Genomic DNA, 14,863 nt, shown 5'->3' on the forward strand with positions numbered 1-14,863 from the left:
AAGACTGCTCTATGTGAACTTTCCCTACAAGGAACAATAGATTCCTGTGCACAATGACCACAATCAGTGTAAATCTACGTGTAATATACAGATTGGTAGTAGACCAATTCTGCTCACAACCTGTAGGGGGAGCCCGAGAGACCGCAGCCGAAAACAGCCGAATGGAACCTACGGAAATAGCCGAAGCGACCTGGCCAGGTATCTCTTACCTGGAGACCACGTGGGAGGAGGGGGCGGTACCGACCCATCCCAATGACAAGTCACCAGCCACTGCAAGGCGCCTGCTAGGGGCGCAGCCTGCATTGTATTGGTTCCCTTACAGGAGTGCAAAACAAAAAAAGAGGCAAAACCGGCCTCTCCCTCTCCCTCCCCCTCCCCCCAACCTGGATCCTCCTGCAGAGTGAGTGCAGGTCCCCAGGGTGTCCTCTTCCATATCTATAGGTGGAGGTGATTCAAGGTGTAGGGTGGTGCTGTGTTTGGGGGGGCTTTTCTTTCACTTTTTTGGGGGGGAAGGTGAAAGTTTATTATTATTTTTTTTTTTATACCTATAAATATTTTTTGTTGTTGTATATAATTGTTTTGCACACTTGTTGCTCACCATGACGGCGGCTTCCCCGGATTACCTGGTGATTCTGTTCACTAGCACTGCGGGTGCAAACTGTGCCAAGCTGGGCTCCGATGAGAAGGAGGTCATCCAGCTGCTGTGGAGGGTCATAGACCTGGCCAACGAGAAGGTGAGTGGTCGGGGGGGCCCAGGGGTGGTCGGGGGGACGGGACACCTGAGAGACAGAGCCCCACATAATAACAACATGGAGGCTCTGCTCCACCTGGGCCTGCCCTGTCCTACAGCATGTGCTGAAGCCCCTCTGTGCTGCTTTCTGTTGCAGGTGGGGGAGCTGCACGACGTTAAGGTCCGACCTGACCACCTGGACCTGACAGAAGAATGTAAGGAAGCCACAAAGATGGAGGCCGAGAGCCTGTACCTGGCCCCCCAGCTGGAGCAAGCCCTGCAGCAGGTGAGGCCCCCAGCAACCCTGACAGCATTAACCCCTTCACTGCTGACCTCATAGGATAAGGTTGTATCCATGTATATCCTACAGAGCAGCAGGCTACATTGTGGAAATACTATCATGTGGGGGCTTCGCTAGTTCTTGTATGAAGCCCCCCTTATACTATGGACTATATATGCAGATAGCAGGAGACATCTGTCATAGTATATCCACCTGTGCATATACATAGCACAGTGTCCCTAGCATGATATGACAACCTTTGGTTATAGTATATTCACCTGTGCACTAGGGTGTTATGTATATAGCACAGTGTCCTTCAACCAAAACTACAACTCCCAGCATGTATATTCACATGTGCTATAGAGGCCATGTACTTAACAGTGTTCTCACCACCTGTGAAGGCTAAACTACAACTCTCAGCATGCTCTGACAACCTTTGGTTAGAGTATGCTTACCTGGGCAATAGGAGGTCATTTATATAGCACAGTGTTTCTCAACCAGAACTACAACTCCCAGCATGCGCTGACAACCTTTGGTTAGAGTATGTTCACCTGTGCAGAAGGGTGTTATGTATATAGCAAAGTGTCCTTCAACCAAAACTACAACTCCCAGCATGTATATTCACATGTGCTATAGAGGCCATGTACCTAACAGTGTTCTCACCACCTGTGACGACTAAACTACAACTCCTGGCATGTATGTTCACATGTGCTTTAGAGGCCAATGTTCTTACAACATGTGACTGCTAAACTACAACTCCCAGCATGCTCTGACAACCTTGGTTAGAGTATGTTCACCTGGGCAATAGGGGGTCATGTATATGGCAAAAACGACAACTCCAAGCATGCTCTGACAATCTTTGGTTATAGTATATTCACCTGTGCAATAGGGTGTTATGTATATAGCAGTGTCCTTCAACCAAAACTACAACTCCCAGCATGTATGTTCACATGTGCTATAGAGGTCAATGTTCTTACAACATGTGACTGCTAAACTACAACCCCCAGCATGCTCTGTCAGCCTTTGGTTATAGTATATTCACATGTGCAACAGGGGAGCATTTATATAGCACAGTGTCCTTCAACCAAAACTACAATTCCCAACATGCTGTGACCACTTTCAGTTAATGGTATCTGCATGTATCCAGCACAGTGTTCATCCTGCTGTGAAAAACTACAACTCCCAGCATGCTTTGACACCTTTAGGCCAATATATCTTCACAATAGGAGGGCTCATGTATCTAGTACGGTATTCCTCCCAATTGGTTGACTGGCTATCAGCGCATGATGGGAGATGTAGTTTTGCAACAGCTAGAGAGCCACAAGTTGGGGAATATAATGAGGGCATGATGGGCGATGTAGTTTTGCAACAACTAGCAAGCCACATGTTGAGGAGCATTATGTATTGTCTGTGAGGGCATGTTGGGAGTTATACTTTTGTCACAGATTGGGGAGCACTAATAAAGTTGTATATACATTGAATGCTCTCCTCATATTTCCTATGAAGCTTGTACCTTATATGATACATACAGACCCTTGCATTTTTTTTTATTATATTTTAGGTATACTATATAAGTGATTGTCCTGGCTCCGCGGCACTGGACGTCACCTTTGTTTTGTTATGTTTTTTTTAAAGCGTCCGCCATATTCAATGATGTTTCGAAGCACAGTTCTAGTCTGACAGCACTGATCCCCTTTGTATACATTGTGGGTTATTCTGAGGTAGAAACGATCATGGCAGCTGTCAGGACTTCCTTGTCAGTAAATGTAAAGCGCTCACGTTAACTCTTTCGTTGCTGGAAGCCTCTTGGGTTCGCTTGCTGTACAGCGATTACAAACATGGCGGTTGTCCGGAGGGCCTTCTGCTCATGTGCTGAAGTTAACCCTTTCAAATTCAAATCTAGATACAGGCTAGGGCTGTCTAGCTTTTCTTTGACACAAAGGACGCCTCCTGAGGTAGACTTTACCTCAGGAAGCGTTCCCCTGTATATCCCTTTTTTTTTTTTTTTTGTCTGGCTCACAATTTAGCAGTATTTTTTGTGTTGGGTGTCATTACACCCACAGAGAGTCATTAACTAAACAGGTGGCTCAGGTTTGTACAACTACAGCTGTGGCGTTATCCGCCCATAATCCATCTGCTGGTAGCCTGTAATCACACAAGGGCAGAGATCCGGGGAGGCTCCTGGAGGTGGGACTCACCATACCGGATCACTATTTGACACCTTTGGGAAGTGGAGTCACCGCTGGTTTTATTCTATGGCACCTCATGCTACATGAGATCCTGTTTTCTATCAGGGAATGTAGAACATGGCATGGCTTGTATTCATACTGTGTCTAAGTATATATATATATATATATATATTTTTTTTTTTTTTTTTTATGCTTATAGTTGCCACCTTTTAGTGTTTTAACATTAACAGTACAGATTTCATGTCCCTGTTATTTTCCCTATTTTTTCTACTTTATAGTTTATTTAGCAGACCAGATATTATTCCATAAGGCCGCATTCACACACCTTGGTACATTTTTCACTGTACTTTATCCTAGCAAAACCACTGCCCATAGATGATTGATGGTCCCTCTAGTCATTCTTCTACTATAACCCCCATCATGCACCTACAGCTGCAGAACATGATTATCCCAGACCTGTGTGAATGAATAATGAATGAACATTATTTTTATACACTTTTTTTTTTAGACTTTTAATGTGCTTAAACATATACTGTATATAGTTTGTTTTTGTTTTTTCTCAAAATTCACACTTAAACACATGTATATGTCTGTGCTGTAATGCCTGATTTTTGTCTATGTATGTACCCCAGAACTGCTGTGGAACCTGTTGACACTATAGTAATAAAAATATTAATAATATATTATATGCCTTACTGACATGTTGAAAGTTAAGACTGTGGAGGGAGTGCCCAGGTGCTGAGACCCCCCCCCCCCCCCCCCATTTGCTGCTAAAACAAAGGGTTAGAAGTGATCAGTTGAGTGCTGTGTCCCACTATGTTTGGATCCTCTCGGAGAGACGAGAAGGTGCAGTCTCAAAGGCTGTGTTCACCCAGTGCATGAACAACAGCCGCTCTTTGACACTCGAAAACAGCATCTGTCGTAGTTAGTGTCGAACAACGGACGTTGTTGCACTGAAAGCTGCATTGATTTCAGTGCAATACGGACGGAAATAATTGACGTGTCAATTATTTCCTCAGCCGGTGCGAACAACAGCTGTAGGTCAATACATTGTGTTTTTATGACAAGAATGGCCGTTGTTTTAATCGTCAACAACGGCCGTTCTAGTCATAAAAAAAAGTTGTGTGAATATAGGCTAAGGGTGGTATTACATTATATATTACATTTTTTAAGCGATAAACGATCTCAAATGACTTATGACGAACGATCTTAATCGTTCACCCTATTACACAGGATGATGATTGTTACTTGCGGTCATTTTTGCGCTTTAGGGAAAAAGCGAACGACGCATTTACACCGAATGAGTAACGATAAAACTAGGTCCAGATTCTATCAAATGGTCAATGATTTCTCGTTGGTCGCCTAATCAGTGCCTGCTATTACACATAACTATTATTGTTCAAATCTGAACGATCCAACGATTTTTTGAAAGAAAATCGTCCCGTGTAATAAGGCCCTAAAGGATGTTCTACATAAGGCAATCGACCCAGCAGTCTCTTTGGTTTTGCGCAGGCCTACGGCTGTGTTTGCACATGCATGCATTCTAAACCATGCAATCTCCAATGTCTAGCAACGTTGCACAGCCATTGACGAACACGAGAGGGTGTAGTATCAAATGCATGCATGGGGGAACCCATCCTAAAAATTAGCAGCACCTCTCTATGTAAACAGAGGATGTGCTGCTAACAATAATGGAAGTGAACAGCAACATGTATAATCAACCTAAAAAGCCTTTTATTTCTGGAATATGTAGTGCTTCAAGGTCAGACTCCACCAATATATAGGACTTACCTGGGTATTTATTTATTTAATATATATATATATATATATATATATATATATATATATATATATACACGCGCGCATATACGCGCGCGCATACACACGCGCGCGCACACACGCGCGCACACACACAGTTACTCCACTTTAAGCTGATGTTCCCCTTTAAACCCAGACCCATTAGGTTTATGGGCAATTCTGCACTGCTGGTCTGGTAACTCTGTGGCTCCAGGTGTTTTAACATTGCAGCTCCCGACATTCCTAGACCCCAGGCCAGTGCATTAGTGGTCACCTCTATTTCTGTCTTGAAGCTAGAACCATCTTGGAAATATTACCAAAAATTAAAGGGGGTTCTGCTTCTGTATAGTTAAAGGAGTTGTTCACCAATTTTTATTATAAATTTTAGTTTTTTCAATCAACTGGTGCCAGACATTTCTGATTTACTTCTATTAAAATTCAAGTCGTTCAGTACTTATCAGTTGCTGCATGTCCTGCAGGAAGTGGTGTAATTTTTCTGGAGAGGTTTTCTATGGGAATTTGCTACTTTTCTGGACAGTTCCTGACATGGACAGAGAGGGCAGCAGAGAGCATTGTCCGACTGGAGACATTAGGGGAGATTTATCAAACATGGTTCAAAGTGAAACTGGCTCAGTTGCCCCTAGCAACCAATCAGATTCCACTTTTCATTCCTCAGACTTTTTGGAAAATGAAAGGTGGAATCTGATTGCTAGGGGCAACTGAGCAAGTTTCACTTTACACCATGTTTGATCTCCCCCATTGTGTTTCTTATAAGAACTGATAGACATTTCCTACCTGTGTCTGCTCTGGACAGTTCCTGACATGGACAGAGGTGGCAGCGGAGAGCACTGTGTCAGACTGGAAAGAAAACCCCACTTTCTGTAGGACATACAGCAGCTGATACTACTGGGTTTACTTTACAAATCTGTATAACTTTCTGCAACAAGGGAGTGAAACGAAAAAAATCTCTGAAGTGCCCCTTTAATATTAAGAGTAGAAACAGTAACATGAATGACCTGATGCATGACGTAGCTTCTGCTTTATGTCTCTACCTGATATCTGAGTTGTTGCACATTATATAGTTTATTGCCATATCAAACAGTGGATTACATGAAGCCTATCCTGAATGATACCATAAAGCACAAGGAGAACTATACTGTGTACATAGGTCAGATGAGCAGTCTGTTTATCATGGGTATAAAGGGTTACATAGCAATCATAGAATAGGTTTGGGGCACGTGCTCAGTATTTTGTTGTTTGGTTCAATGTACGTTGTGCTGTTTGGCACCCGACGTGTAACTCAACCTTGTCTTATTGTATTCAATGCTTCTAATATGTTAACTCTTGATAAGGTTATAGGATAAAGAAACTTTAGCCTTTTTTTCTTTTAATAACCCCTTATTTGTATGTTTTATTTCTTGAGTCACAAATAGGGAAGTACCAGGGTGGCCCCTTTAAATCAAAAGTCTAACTAATTGACATGACATGGGGGAAAACCAAAGCCAGGTATCCATCCACAGACAGCTGTTTCAGGGTGTTGCCCCTCATCAGTGTGGAGCAGGATTCTGGTTAACAGGGCAATTAAAAGTAGACCAACAAAACACAACAATCAGTGAGCTCAGGGAGATCATTAGAGAAAACAAAACAAATGGAGTACTCATTTAAGGGGGGCAATTGCTGGTCCACTTTTCACTGCCACCTACTCCTCACTGATGAGGGGCAACACCCTAAAACAGCTGTCTGTGGATGGATGCCTGGCTTTAATTTTCCCTCGTCATTTCGCAACAGAGTTAAGGTGCGTTTACACGAAACGATTATCGTGCGAATTTGCATGATAACTATCGAATTCGAACGATAATCGTTTGTGTAAACGCTGCGAACGATCAAACGACGAACGAGAAATTGTTCAGATCGTTCCGTGTAAACAGTCGTTCGCCGATTTAACCAATGTGTGAGATAGGCTTAAGCGATCGCAGAGCGAATTTCCGTACGATATATCGTACAGTCTAAGCGCTGATCGTTGTGAAAAAAAAATTGTTACTCCGACATCGTTAATCGTACAATTGGGCCAATTATCGTTTCGTGTAAACGCACCTTTAGACTTGAACTTAAAAGGGGCCATCCTGATATTTCCCTATTTGTGCCCTAATACTTGCAACAGAGTGGCTACATATCGTTGTGGTTTGGTGGTCACCACTTAGCAACAGGTTTCCTTCCCAGGAGGGATATCTGGCTTTTCCCATTTTTGAGGCTCCACAGACCCCCTTTTTTTTTTTTTTTTTTTTTTGCATATTCATTTTTTTTAGGCGGCAATGTATCAATGGAGATTCTTGAATACTCGCATTGATTTTTTTTTTTTTTTTCTTTTGCTGATCTCCCTGAGCTCAGTGACTGTTGTGTTTTGTTGTTTTATTTCTTGTAAGCAAAACGTTATTGCCCATAGCAGCCATACCAGTATGGATGACAGTCGCAGTGTTATCTATATAGTCATAGATGGAGGATGGCATCATTAAAACAGTTCTCTGGGGAAAATATTTGTTTTCAAATCAACTGGTGTCAGAAAAGTATACAAATTTGTAAGTCACTGCTATTTAAAAATTTCAACTCTTCTAGTACTTATTAACTGCTGTATGTCCTGCAGGAAGTGCTGTATTCTTTCCACTCTGACAGTGCTCTCTGCTGCCACCTCTGTCCATGTCAGGAACTGTCCAGAGCAGGAGAGGTTTTCTATGGGGATTTACTACTGCTCTGGACAGTTCCTGACATGGACAGAGGTGGCAGCAGAGAGCACTGTGTCAGAGTGGAAAGACTATACCACTTCCTTCAGGACATACAGCAGCTGGTAAGTGCTGGAAGAGGCAAGTTGTTTTTTAAAATAGAACTCATTTTACAAATCTGTATAATTTTGTTGATCTGAAAATATTTACCCACCCCCACCACCACCACCAGAATACTCCTTTAAAGGTACATCCCATAAAACTGTCCCAATTCTGATTGTGTCTAGAATAGGAAGACCAGATTGTAATTCCACTAGAGAAATGATTTGAACTAAAAGAATACATCCATTGTCCACCGCTGTAGAAGGTGTCCCCTCTGTATGAACAGGACATAATAGTTACAATAACACGCTCCACACCACAAAATAACATTGTGTGCACTCAGCTGTCTCACAGTTGCCAGACACAGTTATCCATTCCTATAGGTTTTGTTAAATGTATGCAATTGGTGAAACTGCATGTCACTGCCCATATGGTTGTGGGTCAGCATGGAGAAGACATCCCGATCGATTTTGGCCCCGTAGTATGTGAGGTCACCTCTTCTCTTTAGTTGGCTCAGCTAATTCGGTCACACCCATTGTTAACTGGTACATAAAACCGAGCAGCCATGCACTCTCCATAGATAAACATTAACAATAGGATGGATGCCTTCTTTCTATTGAGTCAGTTTGTCAAGTTTCGACCCTGCTTGGGTTTTTCTTTCTACTGCAGAACTGGCCATACACATGCGATGGCTTTCGGCTGAAAAGTCCCGATCCCTACATACACTTGCAATGGCTTTTGGCTACACAGTTCTTTCTAGTGCCAACATACACATGAACATTTGGTTGGCTAAATGTTCTTGTGTTTAGAATTGAGAGTTGAGAGTAAGCTGCTGCTGGACTCTTAAAGTCAACATGCCCGATCCTTCTCTCCCCCCCCCCCCAACATTATCTGCCAGGAGGCCCCCCATACAACCAGTCCTGCTAAAATCGGTGGGATTTGACTGCTATTTTTTTTAACATGTATGGGGTGGGGGACCTAAAATGGTGGTGGGGTAAGACGTGACACTAGTTTAGATGAACTCTAGAGTCCTATTACACTGAGCGATTTTTAACGATTAATGACAAAGAATCTCGTTTGTAATTATTTGTCGTTAACCCGAAATCGTTCACCATAATACACAGAAGATGATCGTTACTACGATTGTTATTGCGACCGTTACTATGATCGTTTACTCCATCTGATCCCAGCAAAACAATGAACAATGTGCAATTACACTGAACGATTAGTGAAAAAATGCGGAACTTGAGCGAACGGATGTGGAATTACAGCGAACGGTTAACGATAATTTTAGGTTCAGATCTAAATCAACGACATACGAGTGATTTTTTATTTTTTTTCCCTGCAGTTACACAGAACGATTATCGTTTAAATTCGAATGGTATAACAATTTTTTTGCATGATGATCGTCCTGTGTAACAGGGTCCTAAGAAAGGGTAGGCTATAAGCCTACGGCAATAATTCTTTGTGCGTTCTATGTTGAAATCCTCCAATGGGGCCATTGTTCGTGTGTGCAGAAAGTAAGTGTCTTGTCACTTGTTGAGCCTGAACATGGACACCCATTATGAAACCATAGCAATACCTATATGTATTTTGCACTGCATTGCTTCTACTGTTCAACATGTATACCATTGTGTGAGTTTTCCATCAGAAGTTTACCCCTTGGAACAGGATTCTTGTCCTTTTTTGCTCTTTTGCTTGTAAGCACAGGCTCAGACATGCTCGTCTAAGTGGTCATAGTGAAAAACTGCATTGGTGGCATCTATATGCATGGTACGGGGGTGAAGGATTCCTTTAGGGCACCATGGGGGGTGAACACTTTGAACCTAGCTTAGAAATATCTGTGTTAAATACTACAGCGTGCACACTATTATTGTTATGCCAGGATATATTGATTTTTTTTTTTTTTTTTTTTAAGGTTTATCTTTTCTTATCACAGTTGAGAGGAGGCAGTGAGTATTATTAGGATTATAGGGCTATCAGGTGTATACTAGTTATATTTATATTTACGTTGTATTATGTTTGTCTCCTTGAAAATTTTGAATTTCTAATTTTGTTTGACATGTGTACATGACATGAGACAGACCCCTAAAGCAATTGTTCCTCAGACTAGTCACTGACCATAATTATGTAGCTGTTGTTTGGCTTCAAACAATTAAGAATACAGAGGATCCTGCCATAAGCTTAGATGAGATTTAGATGAGGCGTTAAATTGTAGGATTGTTCTCCAATCTTAGAGGATGTACCACCAGGTACATCCTCTTTAATCTGAACCCACGAACTGAACGGCGACATTACATGAAAGCAGGTGCCGTTTTTCGGACTGCAGCCCGGTTCCCGTGCACAGCGCCGTTCTATGCACCGGCCGGTGCTCAAGCACTGGAGGCCGGACCACCCCCAGTGGGAGGGAATTCCCTCCCTGTATGACGCGGCTCCCTCCCTGTGACTGCGCCGTTCGATCCGTGGGTTCAGATTAAAGAGGATGTACCTGGTGGTACATCCTCTTTAAGGTGGCCACAGGTTCCCACCACTGCCTTAAGCCCATATTACACGGGGCAACTAGACTCGTTTCCCGCTCTCTGCCAGCCCACTACACGCGGCGGCAGCCAAATACGGCCGATAATCATTCTCTGTAATTGGGCCTTTTGGGCCCTATTACACTAACAGATGTCTGACGAATTTTTTTTGACAAGAGGAGAAATCTCAGTCTTTTATGACCTGTTCTCTGTTTATAGTCCATTCCTGGCTTTGGCTCAAAAATAACAAATCTGTCAGATAATCTGTGGGTGTAATAGGGCCCATAGACGATTGGCTGGTCCCACCAAGTTTGGCTGTTTTTTCTCTAATGTTTATGGTGGCCTTAAGGGTATAACATGTAGCAGTATTGTTGCAGATATTGCCACCATGTAAACTAAGCTCTATGCGTCTGAATGGGTTTGTTTTTATATCAAGCACACAGGCTTTTGTAAGTTTCGTTCAAGAAATCCAGGCAGTTGCAGAAACTTCCTCAACTCTTCCATGTATAAAGGCCTAATTGGGGAAAACTTTACTTATGCCCCCCACCCCCATTAAATACCCACAATACAGTTCATTTGTTTTGGTAACCAATTATTGGAAGGGTATACATAAGTTGCGATATAATATGCCATATGAACACTAAAAAGGAGCATACTTTTTTTTTTTTTTTAAGACTTTAAAAATGGTCCCTGTTGAAAGTCTGATCCTGTAGGCTACCCTTCATTCATGGGTCTATACAACAGTCTGTCTCTTCTAAAGTCTAAGCAACTGCCCCCCAACCGAGGGTTCTCCAACTGTTGTCAGGACATTGTGGGAGATGCCATTTTGCACCCGCTAGAGCCACTTGTTTGGAGTATACAGTATTCATCATTGCATGAGGCTCTTAATTTCTGGAATTAACTTTATTTTATTTTTTTCTATTACAGTTCAACCAGTCCGTAGGAAACGAGATAAACATTGGTGTGGGGACTTCTTTCTGCTTGTGCACCGATGGGCAACTTCACATCAGACAAGTGTTACACCCCGAGACCTCCAAAAAGGTATTGTGCTGATCCTCTCATATATATATATATATATATATATATATATATATATATATATATATATATATATATATATATATATTATAATATGAATAATATTTTGTCATTATTTGTTATTTTCTATATTAAAGGTATTCTCTGCTTTAGAAATCCTGGTTCCTCAACTATGGTATGCTGTGGTAATATTCAGGATAACATCACCACTACTACTAGAAGGCATAAACTAGAGCATTAGAAAGCAGAATACCTATGTAGTAATTACATTACTACTAAACAGTTACTTATGCATCTTGGACCCCAATATAAAACGTGTAATGACACTGACTACCTACCATGTGCTTTCTATATTGGTGATATATACAACAGAGTGGCCTTTGGGTCCCTTCTTGCACTAGGGTTTGGCTTTAACTGCTATCTAGCACTTTCTATAGCTATGGTTCTGTTCATGCAACAAATCAGATTCCACCTTTCATTCCTCACAGACTCTTTGGAAAATGAAAGGTGGAATCTGATTGGTTGCCAGGGGCAACTGAGCTAGTTTCACTTAACACCATGTTTAATAAATCTCCCCCAATGTGTTTTCAATCAAGTCTAATGTTGGCCATACATCTAAGATAGTTGGCAGCTGAATGTCTGTTCCATCAACAGCTGTTTCTCTCCTTTGCCCCCCACCCCAATAAACTTGCACCCTCAGGCTATGTTCACACATTGTATGAGACCAGCCGTTCTGTAACACGGAACGCCCGGTCTTAGAAAAGATCATCCTGCATTACTGGCCGGATGATCTTTAGCGCCACTGAGTTCTGATGCGGGTGCATCCGTGCACGCCCGCATCAGAACTCCCCACAGCACGCTCCATTGTGTGAACTGACAGGGTTTTCTGTGGCCGCAGAAAACTGACATGTCCGTTTTCTACGGCGCTAGGGATCCCGGATGGAGTGTATACTATGTGTATACACTCCGGCCGAGATTCCCTCAGCCTGCAGCACTACGTAAGTACGACAGAAATCAGAAATTTCTGTGAAACTTGCGTAGTGTGAACATAGCCTCATGTGTAAATTTTTTTTAAGCTGTTGCTAGATACCTGTGGTAGCTGCTTATCTCACCAAAACAAGAGAATGAGGATGTTCAGGCCCAACTGCATGTCTTTCCCTTGTATCTGCCTTTAGGAGAGTCAGGAAGCCCTCAAAGATACTTGACTGGTTTGGCTAATATAAATCTATGGGACCGGATTTAGGAATCATTCAGATATAATTTTTACCATCCATATCTTTCTGTTTTCATCTTCCTTTCCTTAATAAGGCTAGCTTTAAACTTTGTCAAGGCACCATTTTGTGGGGTTACTGTCACCGTATCCATTTGGCGCCACAAAACAGACCCGGATGGTCTTTTTGAGAGTGGACACTAAGGCTGGGTTCACACTGCGGTTTTTTTGCATTTGTGTGCATCCGTTTTTCCATTGACTTCCATTTTAAAAAAGGACCAAAACGGATCTGTTTTTTTTTTTTTTAACGGACACAAAATTAGTGTCAGCTACGTTTTTGTGTCAGTCAAAAAAAATGATCCGTTTTGATCCGTTTTTTTTACAATGGGTTGCAAAAACGCAGTGTGAACCCAGCCTAACTGATGCAGATGGATCCTGACAGATACCATTGACTCCATCAGGATATTGTCTGGTGTCCGTTTATTAAGCGGCCAAAAAAAATTGCAGCTTGCAGGATTTTTTTGTCCGCTCTGATGTTGCAAAATTAACGTAACTTGTGATGGAGCTCCCTGAACATATCTCCAACCAAAGTGTGAACCTACTACTAGCCTTAAACGTGCTATTGGTTTTAACACTTCAAAAATGGCATCATGAAAAAGGACCACATTAAAAACGGACACCAAGACAATAAATCCAACACAAAATCTCAGTTGATACTTCACGCAACAAAATAAACAATGGGACGTTTCTACGGAATGCCTGATCTAGATTTTTGGGTTCTACAAGGCCTTGGACATTTTATAGTCTCCCCAGGTGTGATAAGAGGATAAAACCTAGATGAACATGACTTGTAGTGACAGGGTGGGATTTACCCCTCCATCTTTACAGGTAATAGCTGGAATTTGACACTCTCCAGGGTCTCGCAATTATCGAGGATATGGCTGTATTTTTCGTCTTTTCTTTCAGTTTTTTTTCCCCCCTCTGCTTCAGACCTGCAGATGAGTTAATTGGAGTAGCGGTGCTCTGGATAAATCCGGCATCTTTTGTGTGTTTGGCGACACGAGGAGCTGAGAATAGAATCTCTAATTATAATTTATTACGGAGGCAGAGTCCCCACGGACGCAGCGATGTTAGACGATCTTTGTTTACAGTCACTGAATAATTTCACCTTTTTATTGTCTAATCCTATCGGTGACTGTTTTATTCCGTTTCATTTGTCTCATTTCGGCTTCCAGTGAACTGCGCATTACACTAAGTGATAAACATTCAGATCATAACTATTACACGTGCTTGTAATAATAACTGCTCAGTATGTACAAGCAACACAGTCTGCAGTGGAAGGAAAATATATTATCTGCCAATGTTACCATGCCCAATGATCACATAGATTGTTTCTGGTGTATGCGATACCTTTCTGCAAATATTGTGTAGCTTTGTTAGGCCTTGTTTACATGGTGCAGGTTTTTGCTTCCTTTGTGGACCCTTTTTTTTTTTTTTTTTTTTTTTAATGACTGGATTGCACCATGTCAGTCTAGTCTAAAGGTCCCCATACACCGTCAATAACTCATCGCCTAACGAGCATTTGCCCAACAGTTATCTCTTCCAACCAAACCCTTTCCCCACCCCCACCCCCTATGGCCAAACCTGCCGCGAGCGACAGGTACAGCTCACTTCAGTATTAAAGACTATCCAGAGTCTTATTCTAGGTTTCTGCGGGGAGTCAACTTTTGGAAAGTAGAACAAATTTTACAAGACTCAGTCGATAGCCGATCTAGTTCAGTTCATGTTAGTTGAATTTTATTGTAGATTTGCTCAACTCCGCACAGGAATAGGATGCATATTTGTATTGTCCAGATGGTTGAGGCATTTTTTTTTTTTTAATTTTTTTTTTTATTTGCACTCTTTATGGTCATTCTGGCCTCCAGAGTTTGTCACCTGTTCAGCTCTTGGATAGGTCGGTCTTATCCTTGCATTACTTCTAAATCGATTACTTCCACTCTCTGCTCTTCTCTCAAACTCACCCTCAAGGTCCTTTCTGATATATAATGTATGTAACCAGTAGAACTGATGGCGGTTACATTTCATGTCTGAACAAACATACGTTGCATATGCTTTATGGGTTTTTACGCATTCCTTGCAAAGCTATTTACCTTTCTCTAGGCAGTTGTTTGATTGTTTCATTGGAGACGACCCCTTCATAATGCGACTGCTGCAGGGGAAATTTAGTATTACATGGCAGCCGTTTAGATGAATGGCTGACCTTGTACTACATAGAAGGGTTGAA

The 14,863-nt window shown here is 42.0% G+C and overlaps 1 protein-coding gene across 3 annotated transcripts in view; it reads left to right on the forward strand.

Moving 5' to 3' along the window:
• Positions 1-390: 390 nt before the first annotated feature.
• ESRP1 (epithelial splicing regulatory protein 1) overlaps positions 391-14,863 on the forward strand; it is a 51,766-nt gene continuing 37,293 nt past the window's right edge. For 2 of the 3 annotated variants that reach the window (XR_011361625.1, XM_069957298.1), the window contains exons 1-3: positions 392-734; positions 888-1,016; positions 11,259-11,372. Coding sequence is in view for 2 of the 3 variants with exons in the window: in XM_069957298.1 (XP_069813399.1) it covers positions 600-734; positions 888-1,016; positions 11,259-11,372 (378 nt within the window). In the remaining variant the exon portion in view is untranslated. Of the gene's footprint in view, positions 735-887; positions 1,017-11,258; positions 11,373-14,863 lie in introns of all 3 variants that reach the window. The other variant, XM_069957299.1, reaches the window with a different exon arrangement.

The sequence above is a fragment of the Dendropsophus ebraccatus genome, chromosome 2 (genome assembly GCF_027789765.1).
Source record: "Dendropsophus ebraccatus isolate aDenEbr1 chromosome 2, aDenEbr1.pat, whole genome shotgun sequence".
Lineage (NCBI taxonomy): Eukaryota > Metazoa > Chordata > Amphibia > Anura > Hylidae > Dendropsophus > Dendropsophus ebraccatus.